This window comes from Melanotaenia boesemani, chromosome 11 (assembly GCF_017639745.1).
Source record: "Melanotaenia boesemani isolate fMelBoe1 chromosome 11, fMelBoe1.pri, whole genome shotgun sequence".
Lineage (NCBI taxonomy): Eukaryota > Metazoa > Chordata > Actinopteri > Atheriniformes > Melanotaeniidae > Melanotaenia > Melanotaenia boesemani.
In genome coordinates, this window is record NC_055692.1 from 6,257,609 (window position 1) to 6,281,280 (window position 23,672).

A 23,672-nucleotide genomic window follows, 5' to 3' on the forward strand; every position below is an offset into this window, starting at 1 on the left:
ATATGTAATATCACGGTTGAATACTGTAATTACAAAAAGCTGTGCTGTTTATAAACAAATCATTGAATATATGGCATATCCTACCGTACACAACAATCAGGAAACAAAAGCACATTTTGGAGGCAAACCTGCAGTCCTTTATTCATGAGATATCTATTTAAGTTTAAAAAGTGTCTTCTGTCTGTACTCAGCTGTGGCCACAACTTTAACAATAAGCCTGGATGTTACGCCTGAGTCACAACTAATTTTAAGCCGCATCAAACACCTTAATCAACAACACCAAATAATCAGTAAATGTTTTTTTCATGGTCATGAATAACAATTCTTTTTATAGTGCATGCAGTTAAATCTTTCATTTATTTCTCAAACTCATCCCCCAAATGAAGAACCAACTAAGACAGTGGTTCAAAGGGATGCAGTCTCTTTTGCAGTCATTAAGAGGGATCAGAAAACACTTAGATGCTCATTATTGGTTTGCTATAGAGCTGATGTGAGTGGAGGACCAACATGAGCTGACAGAAGGCATCAAGTGTTGAGGTCAAAGGCTAATTAAGCAGAGAGGAACCTTTGCTCCTGCATTGTTAACCAATCTGTCCTCAGTGAAGATGACTGCCAGAGAGGCGTGACACAGCTATCATCCACATGCTAAATCTCCATTTCGGCTACTGTGCCCCATCAGCTCACAAAATGGCATGTCAGTCTATCGTTGGGCTTTCTGACACGATCCATCGAAGAGTTATGGATATGCAATAATGAGGTGAGGCGGCCGATCAATATTTGCGTGACTTTTCTATCTTTACATTTTAAACAAATGATTCATTGTGAGTCGACAGGGTAAGAAAAATGCCGAAGTAAAGGACACAGGAAGAGTGAAATATATTGCTATGGAAAGGAGGACGGCTCTCGTGGGTGCTAAAGCTGCCAAATGTGTTTATCCAAGTCATTCAGCTGTTTCAGAGAGCTGCCAAGGAAACATCATTTGTCTGTCTGTGCTGAGCTGCTGCTCAAAGAAATGTAATGAAAGTGATTGCATGATTAGATAATTAGTATTAGTATAATACAGTGTTAGTATTAGTATTGCATGATTAGATAAAAAGACAATGTAACTAACCAAGATGACTCATAAGATGGAAACAATGTTAGCTATAATCACAGCACAGAGGTCGTTTATGACAATTACAATTAGATAAAAAACAGTGTTTGGAGCCAGGGAAACAAATAAAACTCCAAGAAATGGAAGTTTTGCTTTTATGCAATTTTCTTGCAAATGATCAAATACTGTGCAGGTAGATCAGTTACAAAATCTGTTGGGACTTAATATTCTGTTTAAGTGGTAACTATTTAAATTACTTAAAATGAAACAACACTGCATCTTAACTGAAGTGGACCCAACGCAATTATTTTCACTGATTTAAATCTTAACCTTAGGTACCTCTAGATCAGCCCTGCACTAATTAAAACTGCAAACAAATTATTTCAGAATGATGGACAACTTTCTCCTGGGGGACACGTCCTCCTGTAAACACCAGATTTAAGCTAAACTGTCTCTAATCAGTAAAATTCCTGAAGACCTTCTCTGAAGGGGGTCAGGAGATGGTTGATGATGCTCACGTAAAGTCACTACAGCTTTCTCTGCTAATTTTGGGGAACCTGACTACTGTTTCCATCGACACTTTAAGGTTTCTCACTAGTAAACTGCATTAAAAACACATTTAAAACGCGTTGAAAATAAACATCCTCACTGTGATAAGCTTACAAGAGGTGAAGATTCGTTACGATGCAGAAACACTCATTATTAACAACTAGCTGAACAATGAATGGAGTTCAGATTTAGATGCACTGCCACCTGTTTCAGTCCCAGAGGTGTGTGCATACCTTGCGTATGGTGTAAGTTCCTACACTCACCATGAATTTAGAAACTAACAATCATTATATGTTCATGCAGCCATTTTACAAACAGATGGATTAAAACCTGCGTCGGCAAACTGCCGGCTGCAGCTACACCATCATACTGATCTTTGATGTTAATTAAACATTTAGTGTTCAGATATTTTGATTCTGAGATCAAATAAATTATTTGTTCATCTGTGTGGATTAATTTCTGATCAATTAATATACTTTGGGCATTATAACAAAGACACACATCTATGTATACAGGTTTATTTATTCAATACGTCTTGCAAAAGAAGCAGTAAAAATATGAAAGTAGCCAAAAATATGAAGTTTATTTATTAATACAAGAACAATGAAATATACAAAAAGCTTTACTGGATCCAACCCTTTCTACATCAATTCTCAGGTGTACCACCTCACCTGCTCTCTCATCATCCTGTTCATCTTGCTTACATAAATCCAAAACTGTCCTTTATGTCCAAACCACTATCAGCCAAGTTTCTGCAGATGTCCGCTGTTCTCCTGGACATGTTTATGCAACATATTTACTGCACTGCACCACGCGGACACAGCCGAGGACGCAACTCGAGAAAAAAATGACAGGATGAAATACTCGTCGGAAATTCAGAAAAAGATGAGATTAAAAAGATGAGAGCCACTGCTGAACCGATGTAAATAGGCAGCAGGTACACCCAAAATGTTCAATTTCTCCTACAATTCTGTATGTTGATGACGTTGGAGCACATTATTGGTTTGCTGTAGAGCTCTATTGGAGAACATGCTGGACAACTGGCCTGAGAGTTACCACATCTCAAAAACAAAGGACAACTTGCATTAAATATGTTGTTTTTGAGCACCACAACATCTGAAATCCAGCCTGACATGTTTGAGCCAGAATAGGATCAAGAATAGGAAAGTAAACTACGGTTTGTTGTGGAACTGACTGCGTCTTTCTGAGTGGTTGTGAAAGCAACAAACGGATATTATGGGTTACCCAGTGAACAAAGTACCCCGGAACCTCCCAGCTGTCATTTCACTCAGCGTGATGTTTGCAATAAAATCAATTCATATTTGAAACAGGTCCACTTACTGCTTGAGGCTCAGCTTCAACTTTAGTTTCAGTCTCCCTGCAAAGCCAGTGTCACATGGGGCCTAAAAAGGTCATACGTGAACCATAGCACACAAATCCAAACATTTTGGCCAACTGTGTTGCTGGCCACGCTACATCCACTGATCTAAAATAACTGGGTGTTTACGGACGCTGAAGAGGGTTAACGTGGCCTTGCAACCACAGAAATATTTTTGGTCCAAATCCCCAAAACAAAAACAAAGTGTCATGCTCTTAAAAGTGGCGGTAGATCACTTGATCCTTGTGGTACAAAAATGTCCACCTTTAAAATTACTCTGGAGAATTTGACCATTTAAAGAAATTTGGGTACTGTAACGTCAGTTGTCTGAAAAACAGGATTGCCAGCAAGAGTTTAAGACAACTGGTAAGACAATGAGACATTTCTTCTTTCAACACGGCAGATAATCCAGAAAACATGGAAAAGTATGTAATGGGCCCTTAAAAAGGAGGAAAGTCTTGTGTTTGCTTCAGTAATTATATTATAAGTGCTTTTGTGTTCAGTAAAGTACACTGTATCTCTTAGGTTTTTGGCATTGGGGTGGCGGGTGGCGGAGTATGTGACACGGCTAACACCAACGTTTGAAGGACACAGAGGAGGCAAAAGCCGGGTGAAATAAATTCTCATACTTACACACCTGCTTTTTGATTCTATAATTGCACAATTACAATTAAATACAACCAAAATATTCCAAGAGCTATATATAGAGTCTAGACAGAAAGAAAGCACTGTGAGATATTTCATCAAACAGAGGAAATAATAGACTCATAACAATGAGACATTGACACTCGTATCTTTTTTCAGAGGTTAAGGAGGTTTAAAATAAACCAGCAGTCAGTGGGACCACATTTCATTTCCTTTGAAGCCATTCAGAGCAGGACAATGTGAGGGTGTGTGTCAGTGTGTGTGTGTAAGCCAGAAAGAGAAATAGAGAGTGAGGATAAGAGGACATAAACTACACAAGCCTGGCCATTTAATGTCTCCACAGCCCCAGGCCTGTGTTAATGGTGGTGTTGTACAACACATTACTATGGTGCTTTTGCCCTAAGCAGACAATTACACTGGTATTTAGCCCGTCCACAGCCCCAGAGGCCATCGGGGCACTTAGCAGCACAACGAGGAGAAGACAATCTGACAGACCACACAACATTTCTTCGGTAATCAACGGCCACTAGAGACACTCAGCCACACATTCAGTGGCACCCTAACAGGCCCCAGTAGGGCTGATTTATCCACTGCTGCCTTTTAATTACAGATTGCATTATGGAAACTAAGATGCATTAATCCTCAGAAAAATGGTATACCAGTTTAAAAGGATTTTCCCTCACTGTAAAGATTGTTATAAAGTTGCTAGTTGTATTTCATAAATACCTCCTTTATGCTTCCCTTTTACATTTGCTTTGCAGTCTTGGCTATGGGACGCCACTTATAAGTAAAAAAAAGACATAAAACTAGTACACACTGTCAAGTGGTCTTAGCTTTGATGGGATCACTGAATTTATTCTTTACTGATGATGTGGACCAGGTGAGTTGTACCTTTTGTTACACAGTTTTTGTATATGCATGTATTGTGCATGTTTTGGCCACAGCTGCACTTGTCACTTTACTGGTGAGCAAATAAAGACAAGCACCAGGCTGAAGAGCTGAGCGTACGCCTCTTCCTTCCACAATCCAGCCAAACCTTACACATGCTTTTTTTTTTTACTAATAATGCTTAATTCTTCACTTTTAAACAAGCAGCCTGAAACTCTTGGATACAGCTGAGTGTGCACTGCATTCCTGACTGCGTCCAATTATTGTCAACATTGTTTTCAAATCATTTAAATCAGCATTAAATTAACAGGTCAGTCGTCACAGCATTTAAACAACTTTTTAAATGACGAACATTTTTATCTTGGGTGAAAAACGGTTTTGTCAGGATGAAAACAAAACTCATAATTTCTATTAGGCCTGTTTTTTTCTCTCTCCGGAGGTAAAAGAACAGCGTGCAGAGCGTGTACTGCAGTGACTGATGTTTTCAGCATGTCAGTGACCAGAGAAATGAACTCTGGCTGCTACATGACATGAAACAGCACTTCTTTTGAAAAGGTCACCTCTTGGCCATGCGGTGGCGATTTGTTTCAGGTTTAATAAATCCAAAAGAGTGAGAGGCCTTTCTGACATCTCCAAAGTGAGTGTGGCTTGACTGTGTGCTGGATATGTGTGAGAGGACTTTCTTATTCTCAGTGAAAGTGTGTGGGTGTGAGGTAATCTGACCCGACAGCAGGTAAAACCCATTTTATACAGGAAACAAAGAAACTTACTGACGCCAGTCTCTGTTGTTTTTCTTTTCCAGTTTATTTTTCAGAGGAGGTGGAGAATCTGAAACGACAGACTTTATAAGCAGTAACTCACTTCGGTGTACAGTACAGTATAGATTGAAGCGAGAAAAATCAATAGAATATCATCTAGAAAGATAGTAATGGATTTCTAACTTAATGGGCTCACACAGGTCTATCGATTAGCAGGATTAACATCTGCAATACTTCAACAATCTGATTTGCATTTAAATTACTGAACGCTCTGTGCTGACACCAATATAACAAAACGGGCAAATGTATAGCCGGCACAGCGGCGCTCAATTGTGAGGTGTGACTTCAGTATTAATCTGGTTTTCAAAAAATCCTGAGAAGTAAGTTGCTGTGCTGACAGCCCGCAAACTTTCAACAGTTGTAAATTTAGGAGTCTAGGCAAGGACAAAAAAGAAAGAGCGGAGCGTAGACACTGACAGATTCGGTTTGAAGACGTCTCCTGTAAGTCTAAAGCTGCCATAACTCTTTGGAGGCAGCTCATCTGAGCCTCCCTGGTTAGACCCCAGCGAGGGAGTGAGGTGAAGAAACAGTGTGAGTGTCTCCGTGTGTGTATATATGAAGTTGAGGAGGGGGGGAGGCAATGTGAGGTGAGATGTTGAGAGGATGGGGGAGAGGGGGTAGTGGTGAAGGAGTTTGATGGACTGCACTGTCACCTCCCGCCTGGCGATTTACAGCGGCGGGGCTGCTGACGATCGCGGGGCAGTAAACAGACCAGCCGGGGGCGTATTTCACAGGGAGCTGGCTTTTATGAAGAACACTAGGACGGCTCTACCCACAGCTCCGCCCGGACCGCCGTGACGGATGGAGAAAGACGCATGACAAGCTTCATCATTGTTTGTAAATCTTAACTGTTCCCGCTCACTAACTCCAGAAGGCAATTTTGCGGAGACAGCGGGGCCTAAGAAGGGGGAGGGCGAAGAGAAGGGAGGAGGAAGAGGAGGAGAAGGTGAGGAGGGGAGGGGAGGGGGAAAGGACAGCGTGGCACTCTTGAAGGTTATTTGGATCTCTGTATTTGGCCAAATGATTAGCCTTATCCTGGGAGGGAGATAAATCTGACAGGGTGCTGTTTGGCAGGCAGGTAGAGGGTGGGTGGGGATGTGGGGGTGGGGGGCTCACAGTGATTTCCTCTTCATGGTTTGAACCAGAGACACGAAGCATGTTCAGACTATGCAAGCCAATTTCCTCAGTTACTTCAATTAATTGTTGGATACTTAATGAAATTAGGCATATTTAATTTTTGCAAAAAAAGAAAAAAAAAACAAGATAATATCAATAGGTACAATATTCTGAAATCAACAGTTTCATTATAATTTGGACTTAATGACCTAAACAATAATCTAGAAAACAAGCTGAAAATGATGATGAACTAATTTATATATTCATTCAACATTCATTTAATTGTATAAAAATTTATAGGGACTTATTTTTGCCACTGGAAACAAAAATAATAAAAAAAAAGTATAAAAGTACATCAGGGAATTCCTGCATTTCTACTTTTAGAAATTGAAAACCATGTTTTAGTTGCATAGTAACTAAAACAGAAAATGATAACAAGGAACTTATTTTGTTGTCAATAAATGTAGATGAAATACCATCAGTAAAACAATGATGACAAGTTTTTCTTTTTTCCTAAAAAACAAAAGGATCTCTACCTCGACACCAGCAGGGCCTGAAATTCCCCGACATGCTTCACATTGGGGGGGATTTATACACTTTTCGGTGCTCAGATTAAAAGCAGCTTTAAGTTGTCATCATTTTAAATAGCTCTCTTGTCTCATCCCCATGCTCTTTACCTGCTCACATATCAGTCTTTGGCGACTTGACATAAAAAATAAAAAAAAAGTTATTGCTGTAATTTGTTGACTCTTTCATTGCATCAGTGTAATAAGTCATTTCCCTCCAAGCTCTATTGTATCATCTGTCTCCTACTTAATCTCTTTCCATTTGATAAGATTTCAATTTAAATCAAGCTGGTTTTGGGGAGGATCAAGTTTTAAAATGAGCATCAAACTGGTGACATTTGTGCATTTTTAGCACAGCTTTGTCAGTATCTTCCACAAGTGTACCTGTAATAGCTTGGTGTATCTCTGGCAGAGCTTTTTCATTCATGTAGCTACCATAGTTTGGTGTTTCTAGAAAGATACTCCATCTCTTTTATCAATTTTACCAGATGAGAACATTTTGCGTCAACCAATTCATGAGGAACTAAAACCGTTTGGTGACACTGATTAAAAAACAAAACAAAACTAGGCGCCATGCATTCCTAAATCGTGGCACGAATACAAATGAATCAGCAACCCAGTAAGCTCAGTTACTATTCTATAATTACTCTTAACATTAAAATGCATTCAAATTAAAAGATAATTGCAACTAAATGTGTGCTAAACTAACGCATGACCACACATACCTTTTCCATACATTAATAATGAGTGACCCCGGGATAACATTTAACTTTATGCAACTTGCTCATGTCACTCCGCTGCTAATCGCCCTTCACTGGTTTCCAGCTGCAGCACGCATCAAATTCAAAACTCTGCTTCTGGCTTACAAAACAATAACCCAAACGGCTCCTGTCTACCTTCACTCCTTAATCCAGAGCTACACTCCCTCTCGACAGTTACGCTCTGCCAGCGAAAAATGCCTAGTGCTCCCAACACAACGTCACGCAAAATCAGTAGCTAGACTCTTCTTCTCTGTTGTCCCCCTGTGGTGCAACAATCTACCAAACTCCGTCTGAGCCGCAGAGTCCTTATCCACTTTTAAGAGCAAGCAAAAGACTCAGTTGTTTAAGGAGCATTTCCACACTTAGCTTAACTCTTCTACTCAACAGAATGAGTTAGAAAGATTTGTCCAGTTCTCTGGCTCAACCAAGTACTGAATAAGCTGTGTGCACTTATGCCCAAGATGATATTGATTGATGAAATCGTAATGTTTGTATTTAAACAAAATGACTTACAAAAACTACAAAAAAACTTATGCACTTATGTAAAGTTATGCACTGCCTCCAGCACTACATGACAGCACCTGGGTCCACCTGGACTCACAGCAGTCAGACTACAACTTAATGATAACGTCCCATCTTGTTTGAATTCTTGCTTGTGTTTTTCTTACTCTCAAATGTAAGTCGCTTTGGATAAAAGTGTCTGCTTAATGACTGTAGAATAGAATAGAATAGAATAGAATAGAATAGAATAGAATAGAATAGAATAGAATAGAATTTTCCTGTTGATCTCATCAGACGGGCATGGTAGTTTTGTGCCATAAAATTTTAAGAAGCCTATTAATTTCCTCTTCAAACTGCTGCTGTGTTAGAAACGGCATCAAAACGGCAAACACCATACATTAATTTGTACAGTTTATGTCACCACTGTTATGTTCAAGCCAACAACATATTCTTAGCCAGCTAGTTTGAAATCTTTATCTGGGCTGCTTGGTAACGTTAGTGGCCTAAATACCTGAATGACAACAGTCCCGCTACTAGTGCTGATCTCTCTCTCTCTCTCTCTCTCTCTACATATATTAGTGGTAGTTAGATTCCTGGTTCAAATTTCTGATGGAGCTTGCAGAATGGAAATTCCTGTTGACTGTTTAGCATTTGCTAAAAATTTTGTTTGTATTTGATGATGAAGACAGAAATTAATTCCAGTTGTTCTGAGCATGCTTGTTCCCTTGTCCTGTTGCGATGACGCGCATATTTTATCTCCCTTCTCCTCCTCAGCTGACGAAAGTGAAATGGTATGCTGGTGTCGAGCTGCTGCTTCAAAACTATGATTAAAATGAAAGGAAAAATGCTTCTTCCATGTTGTAGGCAAAAAGAAAAGCAGCAGGAACTGGAGTTTGTTTACTTCCGGTAGACATAAGTATAACCCTGTCCTATCAGAACCCTTCCCAACCCCCAGATCTTTAAACATGTTTTCCAAATAAACATCAATTTGGAATTACTTTAATACTTTAATTATAAAGTTTCAAAACATCAACTAATTCTGAACTTCAACTACCCAAAATGTAAGATGTGTTGCTTTTGCATTCAGTGTGTTTCCCTCTCTCCCTGCATTGTTCTGCATATTGGGTTAAATTTAATTAAATCTGAACAACTCAGATGAACTAATTCAATAAAAGAAAGTCAGTTTGATTTAACATATGGAATAACGGATGAATCAAACCTTTGATGAGGATTTTACAGGTTAATACTATTTTTTTAAAAGGTCAATACTCAGAAAAAGGTGGTAAGCCATTGATTTAGGAAGTTTTTTTTCTGTCGAGTCTGAGTACACACCAAATGTGGGGACCACCCGCTGAGAGTGTTGTTATCTTGTAATGGAGCATGGCGTTTCACAGCAGGGGGCTGACGTGGGACCCTCACAGCAGAAGAACAGGTGAAAGTCATAAACAAACACAGGTATAAGGGGAACTGTGGGGGTCTTTAGGTTTGTGATGCTGGTGGTGTCAGCGTCTTTTTTAATGAAAGAAGGATGTTACTATAAGGCTGTACTATTGATGCTCTTACCCTATGTTCTTTTAAATAAGTGATCATATACAAAATACAATCGCCATCTTTTAATTCCTGAAAATATTCTTTTTTTTTAACACAGTAATAAAAGGACTTGAGTATGATGGATCTGAAACACAACAAATAAGATTTGTGGTGGAAGCATTTTTAACATTATCATCGAAGGTACAGGAATAGAAATATATTAAAATTAGAAACTTAAAACTGCTTCGGAGATAGCAGATAAAGTTGATTAAACAGGAGAAGAATGTGCTTTACACAAGTGTCAGATGTCTTTTAAAGCTCATATTAAATAGACTACTAGTAAAAAAAATTATCTAACTCTGATTAAAACTGTATTTGCAATCATGACAGTAAACAATAATTAAAATGTAAATTTTGCTGTTGAAAAATTACAAATCATAAAGGCTTGTTGCCACCCTCTGGTGACAACACACAGTCTAGTTTATTGGCTTCAAACCTGTCAACTGAAATGTGTTCTCTAGCAGTTTTTCAGAGGATCCCTTCCGATTTGTTTCACTAATGTTTGGAAATCTGCCTTCTGTTTTATTTACATTCAGCAAAAACCTTATTTGACTCGCAGGTTTATAAAAACTGTTCCCAACAGATACTCAGCGGGATTGGAAACACTAGCTGGTCTGTGACCCTCCAAGGGTGTCACCTAAAGAGCACAGGGGGTCCCCGAAGCTTTGAACATTCAGAGCATTTGTGATCAATGTCCACACATTGTGCCTATTTTAAGAAAAAAAGTAAGCGTGTATGTTGTTAATTTAACTTTGGCTCTATCGAAGGACAGGACTCAGCCAGAATACATTCTTTATGGTAAGAATCTCACCATAAAACCAAGGATGGTTTCAGCGCAGGTGGGGCAGGGGGTCCATGGCTTTTTAGTATTTGTATGTAAGAGGTCCTCAAGGGAAATATGTTGGATTTGTTCGGGTATGTTGCATTTTTCTGTTTGTTTTCTTGGGTTAGTTTTGCAAAAGCACCTGAAATGTATTTCAAACGATTAATTTAAAAAATTTAATTCTTCTATTCTAACATGATTTATTGAACCGAGAGACCATTTCAGCATTTGGCAGACTGCTCCTGAAGTACAAAAAATGAAAAGGGGATACAAATTGTATTCTTTCAGTATTTGCAACAGATCAAATACTTAATCTTTGAACAGCTGAACATGTGCATTCAAAAGTTTAGAGAGTGGCCAATTAGGTTAATGGATAAGGGTTATAGTGTATTTCAGGTATATTCTGATATCATACAAAAAATATCCCTAACTTTTTGTGAGTAGAGTATATCGGATAACGCAGTAGGGCTGCTTTAATGCAGCACATAGCATGATGGCTAAATTAGCATTCATTCTACATCCTGTCTCTTCTCTGAGCTCAATCCAGCCACTAAAAGTCAGTCTGATGATGATTCTTGTCTTATTTCTTGCTCCTTTACTTTCTCGATAAACTTTTCCTCACATCCTCTGGTAATGGAGATGTTTCTCTGATGAATTAGTCATTAAAAAAGTCTGATGTGTTGATATCCTGTTATTGGTGTGTGATATGGTGTCTTAAAGAAGAGGGAAGCTTCGGGATGTTGAAGGGCAACAAAGGCTCCTGAAATGTATATAATCAATGTCAGTGTGCCACCAAAACAAGTTAGAAGCAAAGTTTGTTTTGTTTGTTTGTTTGTTTTTTTATTATTATTAAAGTAATTGGACAAAACTGCATGGACATACAGAAATCACCAGGATTGGCTGAATTGGCAAGGATAGTTGTGATTGCAACATCTCAAATTCCTGGAGGGACTGACTATCCTAAAGCTAGATTTGGTGCTTTTCCTTTTGGAGTGAAAACAGAAAGATTAGCATGAGCAGTGACTTCCACCACCGTAACACAAAGGAATCCACTCCATCCATCTACAGGCGTTTTTTTTACAACTATTTAATTTTAATTCACTAAATCTGGAACATGCAGACTACATTACATTACTACATTGGCCCATTTCCTCTTGACCTCATGTTTCAAATAAAGAGAATGCCATGCTGTGCTTTGAAACTAAACATGACATAATATCCAAATGCAATTATTTCAATCTGTGCTCTCAAAACTCTGTTAAAGCAGGTGGTTAATATAGATGAAAAATTCAAATATGAAGAAGCGATGAATACCCAAAAAGACACTGTTGCAGTAGCTCTTTATGTATCCTCATTCCCAGTAAACTTTCACTTTAAAAGGCATGTCAATCAACTGTATATCCTTCTTTGTCCTGCCACTTTAAGTTGGATCCTCACTCATCTCTCTCTCACTTTCCAAAAGGATTGTACTCAACATATGAAGCAACACACACAATCTGATTTACCCACATTCACCAAAACTAAGAAAGGCATAAAATCCAGGCAACTACCATCAGTGCTGAGATTATCATCTAAGATTTGTAATGCAAAGTGCCAGAAATCTGCTGCTGCACAAATCAAAGATTGAATCTCCTTCAAGAGTAAACAAGATGAAAAGAAACAAAGCTGCACTGTGAGCTGTTCAGTGTTGTGACAGTTTTAAAACAACTACTTAATAGCCATTGAATATGTTCATGTAGTCCCATTTAATAACTCTAAAGGAGAATAGGTAACAGTGCTAATATACACAGTCATCCTGTAAACCAGTGGTTTTCAAACTGGTAGGACCCCATGGGGTTTGTGAGATCATTTCAGGGGGTCGCCAGATCATTTTACAAGATATATAGTCTACATTAATCAAATAAATTTGGGATTTATTACCACAGCTGTCAAAATTAAACCATTAATGAAGAGATAAATCTTGGAAATTAGCACATACATTTTTTAACACAGTATCGCATGAACAACAAAGTTAGTATTCATACCACGTTAGAAATCTGAATTCGACATTATATCCGTGAAAGAAGCTAATTTTGGGCATGTAGGTGCCTTGCATAGCAGCGAACCACCAAAAACCACTTTATCCTCCTTGTACGTATATGAAGATTCTGATCGTTTTAAAACCACCACCTTAAACTATCCCCATCGACTGTAGCTTTAAAGTTCACTCTTCTTAAATTCCTACCTTTGAAAGTAATGGAACACCTGATTCAGATCTGCATCCCAACTACTGCAATTGCAGTAAAATAAGAAGTAAAAACTATGGTAAACGTAAAAATTTAATTTTATGACACTCCTGACTTGAGTGCAATCCTCCCTTCAATGTACTGTTGATAAATTCTGGGTAAAACTTTATGGGGCCTGAGAAGTGTGTGTTTGAGTGTTTTTGCATCACTCACGAGCTGCCATGGAATCAGAGCAGCTGTTGTTGTCATCCAGGCTGAATAAGGAGGGCACACTGGTGGTGGAGGCCAGACCCTGAGTCAGGTAGGAGGCTCCGGGGTAGTAAGAATGCATGCGGTACTGAGAGGACATGTTGTGGCTAGATAGTCGGCCATCATTGTGGGGCATCTGTTTCATACAAACAAAATGACAAAATACATTTTAATGTACTGGATTTCACAGACAGTATCTTAGATTTATTAGGTGGCAGTCATTCAAATGTCTTACAAAGTTATAGAGATTTTTAGTTTGATGTCAAGTAATGACAAAAAAGGGCAGCAAAAAGTTTCTGACTTTGACTCATTAAGGCCCAACCCATTAAAAAATGGTAAGAAAAGTCAAATTTTTTAAATCTGAGGTCTTTATTTGGCCAAAATGTACAAAAATGTACAAAATGTAACAAAAAAATTAACATTTTTTTGGGAGGGGATATCTAGCATTTATTACCATGTGACATATTAAAAATATTATAATATGGTTTTCTGCTTCTGTGTATCTATAAGGGGACAGAAGACAAGTATCAGATTGTGTTCAACAGGATTTTGAGCAAAGTTTATACCATAAATTGAATCAAAATGTCTCAGAAAATGTATGTGACAATTATGTTGCGTCGGGCTCTTATGGGTTGATTGATTTTTTTTTTCTTTATACAAATACAAATTTCTCAATAATCTTGAAAATAAAAAAGAGGTTAGAGACAGGTCTATCGTTCATTATAGAGGCGTCTAGAGTCCTTTTCTTTAGGAGTGGCTTAATGTACCTCTTCCTAACAGAGGAACAGGTTGGTTGGACATTCTGAGTGATCAGTAAATCAAACAAAATAGAAAAATGGTCAGAGAAGGCCAAGTCAGTGACAGCAACAGAAGAAATATCAACACCTTTTTATATTACCAGGTCCAGAATGTGACCTCGAATGTGGGTCGGTTATTTTACATGTTGCCATAAACCAAACATGTCCAATATGGAAGAAAATTCCTTGACATTACCATCCGTCATGTTATCTATGTGAATGTCATTAGTTGCAGCCCTACTGTGGTCAGTGCGCAGATGAATTCCAGCAGTGAATGATGGCTGACTTGACTCTGGGCTCCAGACAGACTTTCAGAACCAGTGTGCCTAATTTTTTTTTTATTTGGGTGCATTCTTACCTAAAGACCTTGATGGTTACTAAATTATTGTGAACAATGATGAGGTTTAAGGAAATGTTTATTATTTGAAGCAGTCTTGTTTTGACTCGTCTTATCTCCTGCTCTCCCTCTCTTTCTTTCTTTTCCTCTCTTCCTCCTTGTCTTCTTGCATTTCTTTGCTAAATCAGCCACAGTGCGCATGTGTTTATAACCGCTGGCTCGCATGTGACATGGTGCATAAAGTGAAACTCATCTGCAATGTCACATGTCTTGGAATAAAAAGTTGTGTAGTGCGGTTTCTCAGCCTCCAGGTTCCAGAAATGCACCTAATATGTCAACCATTCTTATTACAAATGCAGAAACAAGTAACTTTGCAGTCTCATTCATTTTTCCCCCAAAACACTTGTTTAATATTTACATATTTTTTTATTGTTTGTTTTGTTGTTGTTGTTTTTATAAATATATTAAATGCAACCTTCTGTTGTAGTATTTAAAGCTCTTTTTGCATCTGCCATATGACAGTATCTCTATTATTTACACAAGATCCATTAAACTGGTCTATATAAGCAGCTATAAATCACTGTGACTTAATAAAATTTATTTTTTTCCATTTTCCAATATCATATCAATAACATTGTTTAGGCTTCAAATCATTCATCAGAAATTCACAGGGAACAAATTAACAACCTAAATTGACAGGAAATGGACAGTGTTTGACTTCACGGTCCGTGGCTTGTTGCAAAAAATGAGCTGCAACACAAAAAGCCGGCTTTCTCCAGTCCTCTGAAAACTTTAAAACGAGCTGTCTACTCAGCAGCAAGGCCGCCTCACTGAGGGTTTTCAATTTCATTTTTATGGAATTTGATTTCTGTCAGCCTGTAATATGTCACCCGTATTGTCCACACCATCAGTTCTGCGACAGCTTTATAAACTGTTATTTAAGCAACACTCGGCTCCTGTATTAGGCTGTGAAAAATACAACAGAGATTGGACTGGAGTCTTGAAAGTACACTAAGCTTAAGGTTCCCAGGACACATATAGGACCACACAAAACTGCTTTAGTAAAAGTTGTTTACACAAGGCTTGTTTTTGTCTGCTTATGGAAAATAATATTCAGAGTAATTTGATTACGTCATTGATGTGAACAGTGGAAAACATACTGGTGAAGTGAGTATTGATTACACTGAAGATCTGATTTGATAAAAAGCTGTTGAATAAAAAATAGGCCAAACACATTTGATTTGGTCACTTAAGCAGCTGGCATTTGCTTAAGTCACATAGTAAAAAAGTACAGGATATGAAGCATGTCCTCTGGCTTATGTACATCCACTTGGAGTATGAGTGTTACGGTATTCCTAAGGGTTCTAGTCTGGGTCCAATTTATTCTCTTTATACACATTTCCATTGGACAATATCATCAAGAAATATGAAATTCATTTCCATTATTGTGCCACCCAGCTGTATTTATCCATTAAGCCTGAGAAAACTGCTGAAGCTTCAGTCTTGTGTTAAAGACATTAAAGCCTGATGTCCTACTATTATCAGCTTTGAATGCAAATAAAAATAAATATTTTTGGTCTCATGGACCTCATAAATTAACTTTTCCAAAAACAGTGTTTATTTATTTATTTATTTTTACAAAGTGATGCTGAAAGACTGATTCATGCATTCATCATATCCAGGATCGACTACTGTAAAGCTATTTGAGCTAGATGTCCAAACAAGTCACCTGAAATGATCCAATTAATCCAAAACACTGCTGCCAGTCTGAAAATCTGTCTTTGTTTAAACATTTAGAACAAATACTTGTTTTTATTTTAATGTATTTTTATTTATTCATGTATATTTCCACCTTTTACTGCTATGAATGATAATTTTATTTCCAAATCACTTTTATGTTTCTGCGCTTTACTTTTTTGTGAAGCACTTTTTTATATCCCTAAATCTGAAAAGAAGCCAATTTGATATGATTTGTAAATAATATGATAAGATTATTCATAACTGCATTAATCTTAAGTTCACATACACATAATTTGGTGAGCGTGAACAAAGCTACGGTGAGTTTCACAACTATTACCCTTTTGAGCCCCAAATCAGAACATGTAGGTGTTTGAAACACTGGTACACCCACTATAACAGACAAACTGACTCTTTTTCCATCATGAGAAGCAGAGTAGTCCAACTCATAGCAATAGATTCTAGTTATTGCTGTGTTGTGAACTATTACAACAGGGTTTTGACCCTTTTACCGGCTGTGGTGGAACACAATTACTGATAAGCTTGAGTTACTAAGAAAAATAAGAAGAATTTGGACTGCAGGGGTCAGCTCAGCACAGTAGGGTTTTAAATGAGCAGTCAACCCTGCAAGACTGGGAAAATTGATCCACCCTGTTTCTTTCTACCAGTCAGGTTGCTGCTCCTCTCAGTTTCAGAACCTCTATGTGAGACTCCGCGGTCAATAAATGTATGTTTTTCAAACTTACTGTATGTCAGGGCTTTGCTCACTCTCGCAGCACGATTACCAAAACTAAGTGTTTCCACGTGGGTGTCGCTTTTACATGACTGCTGATAGCAGCTGGAGCTGAGAACTATAAAGGACCACTGCAGAGTCATTTGATGTATTTGTGGAATTTATTTGTATGGAGGTATTTATGTTCTTCCTCTAAGAAGTCAACCTTTTAAGCTTAACTCTTTGACTTCTCCACTAAATTAAATCAGAAACTGATTTTGCACAACCATTTCTTTGTCTCTCACAATCACAGATGATCTGATGATGACTTCATAAAAATAAAAAAATAAATGAATAATTTTAAAAAATCCAGTTCAAAGCCTCATTTCATTATTTTGCAGTCAGATTAACAGGACAAGCAAATTTCACTTAAGAAATTTGGCAGCAGTGGTGTGTATTTTATAACTTAAGAGAGACAGATGTGGACAGGACTTTCCTCACCATGAATGCTTCCACACATCTGCAGTACCTTCGATAAACTCCTGGGCTAACTTGTTGACTCCCAGGGGGGGATCTTCACCGCCCTGACAGGGCTTGTCTTCTTATCTGGCACCATCACCTGTCTGGAAGCTCTACACCACCCTTATATTATGATCATCCACCTGCATGACAGCCAAGCACGACTGAGCGCACAGCAGAGAAGAAGAGGAGGTAGATGGCTTTCCACTGATAAAGACCACATTGTTTCCTCTGGGGCTACATGTTATGAAGGGATCTCCAGACCTACAGAGAACTATATAATGACAACTACTAACCCTGGACTAGCTTGATGATTTTAGAAGAAATGCATTTTACACTTTTTGCCAATTTCATAATTTCAGTGGGAAAATTAAATATATACTATATGAATAAATTTAAATCTTTAAATAAGAATTGTGAAAATTAAAGAAGCTTATGTAGCGATAGACTTTTTAAAACTATGAAAAGTGCACTTTTATCAGATATTGTAATATAAGACTTGACTTTCACCTTCAGAAGCTGACTTAATCAGTAGAAAGTCAGTATTTTCCTGCAAATATGGAGACAAAATCTAAATTCAGTAACTCAAGGATAATCACTTCTGTTTGGAATACTAAAACTGAATTATAGTCTAATAAAGTGTAAACGTTCAGGACAAGGTAAAGGAGACACAGTAAACAAAGGGAACACATTTTTCCCTATAAAATAAAAAGATTTTCCCTCATTCAATTTTTCTTGTTACAAACTGTGTTTGTCATAGTGAGACTCATCCTCAAATAATGAGCTCTTAATTAAAAATAAATATATGCGTGTGAATAAAAAAGTGGTCCCTGAATTTGAAGAACCATAGCACGTAGACCTGTCAGCCTGACAACTTCCCTAAAACAATCATAAATCACAAAGGAGGATGGCTAAATTATGCTAAAGAGCGCTAACTGATTAGCATTAATGTGCTCACTTTCTTCCTGGAGCAGTGAGGCAAAGCGGTTTGTTCTCCTGCCGACAGACAATACCATTAACCTTTGCAATTCAGCCTCTGCTGAGCACCTGCAGGTTAGCGAAGGCAGTGACCCCAAAACTAGATGTTGCCAATGAGTGGGGTGGTGGGGGAGCAGGGGTGGACAAATGTTCTTCATAAAAAAACAAACCACATCATCAGATCACTGGAGAGTTATAGATCTAATCTGCTTCGTGAATAATCTCATCTCCTTTGACACAATAGAGATACATTTAGGCATAAATCAGTGAGACTGTGTTACATGATAGCTGCTTTCTGTGATACCTAAAGCTCAGTCATGTAAATAAAAACTAAAATCCATCTGCGATGAAAAATAAAAGCTCAAATGAGTTAGTGTTCAGTAAAACGGCGAAGCATCATAACTTTTTGCTGTCCTTCATAGAATCTGTTTCTACATGAGGACACATTCAGCTTATTATCCACTCTTCCATTATCACACTCAGAATCAGTGGCTATTTCAGTCGTCATTAGAATAGCAGCAGGTAAAGTCTTTTGTTTAGCAGATTTTTTTTAAATCACTCCCATGGTAGTCATTCAGCTCCATAATATAACTGGAAAAACAAATATTTCATTCATATAAAAATGGTTGAATCTGGTGGAATCCAGTAAAAATATCACTGCTTATTTGACATGAAATTGAAAGCATATTGATTTATGGGGACTTTACAGCAGATTTTGTCGATTCTTTTGTGTCCAGAAGGTGCCTAACATAAAATCTGATGCTTCATATAAAATATGAATGCGAATAAATCGATGTTATTGCAAATCTTTGACATATAAAGGATCACATCACCACCAAAGCCCCATTCCTCTACTATTTATTATATGAAAAAGGGTTTTATTTTTAATAAATAATAATTCAAATATTAAAAACTGGCATTAAATTGTTAAAGTACCAAAAACAATTAAATTTTTGTTGTTTAAGACATTTATATGAAAAAATAATTAAATATTGTTGTATGATGATATAGTGTTAGTTTTTATTTGTGAGTGTACATTTTTAACACAAATGTGTCCAGAGGTTAGTCAATCTTGTGGAGGGCATAAGGATTAAATACAACTTCAGCTGAACAACAACAGCTGATATATGACACTGTATCCTGATCTAACAAAAACTGAGTCAGAATGCAAACACAGCGTGAGAAAATCAAACTGCACCGTCATCATTCAACAGCCTGTAGAATGACTAAGTAATAGTTTTCTGTGTGATACTATCAGTCTCTCACATTATCAAGTAATAGTGTTAACATAACTGGTTAAAATGACACTTCAGTTCATTGAGGCCCTCTGAAGATCCCACCACAGCATTTCAGTCTAGTTGAGGTTGTTCTGCTGCATGAGCCGGTTTCAGCCTAATCTTAGCTCACGTTTAACGCTAGAATGCTTTGATATACAGAGAAGTTCATGATCCACACTGACTACAAAGTCCAAGTCCTGTGGCTACAAAACAAGCCCAAATCATCAGCCCTCTGCCCCAGTGCTTGACAGTTGGTACTGTTGGTTTTTGTGCTAAGCTGTGCTGCCATGTTCTTTTGTTAGAAAGAAAAGGCTTCTTTCTTTCACCATTCCAAACAAACCATACTTGTTCAGGTTTTTACAGATTGAACTGTCATGAACTTTAACATTTAACATGCTAACGGAGGCCTTTAAAGCCTGAGATGTAACTCTTGGGTTTTTGCATTTTCCACTTCCAAATTGTTTGGAAATGACCTCATAATCCTTCCCAGATTGGTAAGCAATCCATGTCTTTTGTCCTTGGCATGGTGTTAACTCATACCTGAATGCTTCAGACCGGGAAATTTGATTATCAGCACGTGTCTGCAACTTTCCCTCTTAATTCCTATAGATGCTGCGAGGCAGTATGTAGTTCTGTTCCTGCATTTTGGCTTATTTTTTCTTTTGTTAATCCGTGTTATGTGTTGTTCATCTGAGGCTGTATTTATTCATTTATCTTTATTTATGCCTTTTCATGAAAGAGGGGATCCTTTATTTTTCTCCAGACTCTAGCTTTACATTGCAAATATTATTTGAGTAATTGTCAAAATATACTCAAAAACATTGTTCCTATAGGAACAATGTTTTTGAGTATATTTTGACAATTAATTACATGAAGCACGCAGTTCACAAGCTTCTGTTTTTCTTTACCGGCCTCATGAAACTGTCAGTGGCCAGTTTCATGAAATAATTAAAAATCACACTGATTATCTCAAAAAGAAAAGTTATGCTGTTAATTAATTGAACCACTAATCGTCACAGCTTCAGTGGGTTTCTTTTGGGTGGGGAGACTGGCCCTCACTTGTAACTGGGAGGCCAAGTCACCATTCTGCAGTTCAGCTGTGTACAAATCTATGAGATTAAAATCTTACTGAAAGACTCCAAAAGCCCCAGAAATGATCTTGGTCAGATATGTTTTATAGATAGGGGACTATTTATTCAACTTAAAAAGGTCCAAGTTAATGTAATGCAGCTTTACATCACAAGAGAAGTTTGTTTTTGTCACTTTCAGCTTATTTTATGCACTTTACCTTTTTATTTTCTACGGATAAATGATGTTATACATTAAACACTGGGAAATACACTGGGAAAAAGTGGCAGGATCTATACCTACAGCAGAGATCCTCAATCCTGGTCCTCGAGGGCTGTTGTCCTGTAGGTTTTAGAAGTTTCCCTGCTGCAACACACCTGACTCAAATCAATGAATAATTAGCAGTCTGAGTCTGAATGAGGTGTGTTGCTGCAGGGAAACTTCTAAAATCTGCAGGACACCACCCCTCAAGGACCAGGATTAAGGATCCCTGAGCTATACCATTAAGTCAGATGAGAAGAGTTTTTAAGTCACATTATGGTGACTCTAAAGTGACACAACTTTCTCTTAAAATATAATAATAAAACCAATATAAAAACCAAGATATCCAAATATCCTGGGTAATTTGTACATAACAGCTTTTGACCCTCAACAGTTAAGCCCTAGTTACAGGTTAGGTTTGAGGAAACAGGACTATATTAATAAGATTAGTCATACTGAAACACATTTCCCTGCTGAGCTCACCCACCACTTCGAACACTGATTCAAAAATCCTCTTCTGACCTCGGTTGAACACCAACAAGTAGTTTTAGAATGAGATGGTTCTTCAACCCATGTTGAACAAACACATTCAGTTGCTATCAGCCTTTTATAAAAGCTTAACCACTCGTCTTAGTGATGAACAGCAGTGAGGTTAGTGTAGGTTACCTGGTACTGCTGGTAGTTGTAAAGGTTGCCATAGTAGGAGGGGTAGCGTGAAGGCTGGTAGAAATTGTAATAAGAGGTTTCCAGCAGCAGATCGGACGGTGCTTCAGTATGAGCCCTGGCAGTAGTTGGTGGGCTAGAAGATGATGCTGAGTGACTTCCTGGGAAAAAAAAGACATGATAAAAAAGAAACTAATGATAAGACAAAGATGGGCACAAAGAATGAAGTGATATTTATTTACCTGAAAGGTGAAACTGAGGTTAGATTTAAGCACAAAGACCAATTTTGATATTATTTATGTAAATAAATTAAGCAGCAAATATATATTTGTTTTCCAATGCCTGCATCCAACAGCAGACCTAAAGCAAGCAATGATGCTTTTACATTTTAGTCAGAATATTTAAATACTTTTAAATACTTTTTAGCTAACTTTTATTTAAAATACACTCACATTAGTCTTTGGTATTAAGATAAAAGTTATCTAATTGGAAATTTGCAGGATTGTCTGGTCATGCTGTCCAAAAATTGCTCAAACTATTATCAACAGTGCCATCTACAGGTGAAAGGCATGTTTGGAGTCAAATATGCAGACAAGACACAAAACACTGTCAGAATATAGAAATGTGAATTGTTCTGTCAGGATGAAAACTACCACATAATTACGCACTATCGCCTGTTCTTTTCTTATCATCAAGGCCACATTCTTCTCAGGAAGACCCTGACCTTTTGGTCTAACACAATGAAGACATTGTGCACCACTGAAGCCAAAGATAATGATAATTTGCCCCTGTTCTACAGTAACTGTTGTCATCACAGTATCGGAGCGTACTCGACTCCTTTTTTTCCACCAGTCCACCCTGTCTGTTGCCAAAATAAAGTTCACTCTCACACAATCAAAGAAGAGTCCAATCTAAGCATGGGGAGTCTTGACCTTCATTAAATGCCAGCTCCATGTACTGTCTCTTCCTTGTCTAGTGAGCATTCAGAGACCCTGCAATAAGAAATTCAAGATTACTTTCATTTTGATTCATTCAAAACGTTTGATTGTCTGATTGCTTTTCCAGGCATAGTATATGCACAGGTTTTTCATTAATATTATAACTAGAATGAGTAGTTGGGTTTGCATAAAGTTCTGTTCGTTCCCATCTCGGTAGATGGTGTGCATTAATGAGTTTTTATGTTCTACTCAATTTATTACTCCCATCTTGTAAATGTAAATCAAATTGGCTATGGAAACCCAGTTATTGATGCCGACACCGATCTGAAAATGTGCAGTTCTCTGTACATCAAGTAACTTCCTGCCATTAAGACTGACCCTTCTCTGTCATCTTTACTAAACTAACTACAGAAAAGGCACATTTTAGCGATAAAAACTACATGAAGCATACAGCCTATTAACATTAGGGTTTTACAGACCAAGTCAGTTTTAACATATATTCTGATTAACTTTGGATTAATGGATATACGGATAGCATATTTATATTCAAAAAGTGAAAATAAATATTGTTTTAAATGATCTATTAATTTGTGTGACTGTTAGCAACCAAATATTTAACAATGCTACAATGGCATAATAGTAACAGAAATTATGCTTATCTTCAGGACTTCAGGATCTAAATGTTTCTGTCTATTCTATTTTTTTGGTAAGATCTGTGTATAAATAGACATTTTTCCACACTTTCTACAGCTCTTAGACAGCTGAATGATCAGTCTGTGACCGAACATGATCTGTGTCAACAGTTAAAAGGATAATTAGGGGCACTGGATGGATACTAAGCAGACAGATTACTGTGTTTTACCTGCAACAGACAAAGAAGTGGAGACGCTAGTGGGCGTGCTGGAGCATCCTTCAACAGAAAACAGACAGTCTGCTCCAGCTTCGTTCTTTACTGACACCTCAGGTCCAGAAAAAGTCACAAGACTGCAAATCCCAAGCTCCTCCTCTTGGGCCTGCTGCCTCCTCAAAGCAACCTGAAGGGAGGGGAGGATTTAATAGCTTACTATTAAATAAAAGTTGAATAAATTTATTAAATGTGTAGGTATGTTTAACATATCAAACATGCAATACATTGACAAGAACTGGGAATTTCTATAATATATAACACATTATTATGGTAATT

At 37.6% G+C, this 23,672-nt stretch overlaps 1 protein-coding gene across 1 annotated transcript in view; it reads right to left on the reverse strand.

The window, feature by feature from the left end:
- The window catches only part of dmrt1 (doublesex and mab-3 related transcription factor 1), a 37,210-nt gene that overhangs the window by 12,212 nt on the left and 1,326 nt on the right, over window positions 1-23,672 (reverse strand). The window contains exons 2-4 of the mRNA XM_042000097.1: window positions 23,352-23,523; window positions 21,555-21,712; window positions 13,167-13,338 (exon numbers count right to left, since the gene is read on the reverse strand). Of these exons, the coding sequence (XP_041856031.1) occupies window positions 13,167-13,338; window positions 21,555-21,712; window positions 23,352-23,523 (502 nt within the window). The remainder of the gene's footprint in view (window positions 1-13,166; window positions 13,339-21,554; window positions 21,713-23,351; window positions 23,524-23,672) is intronic.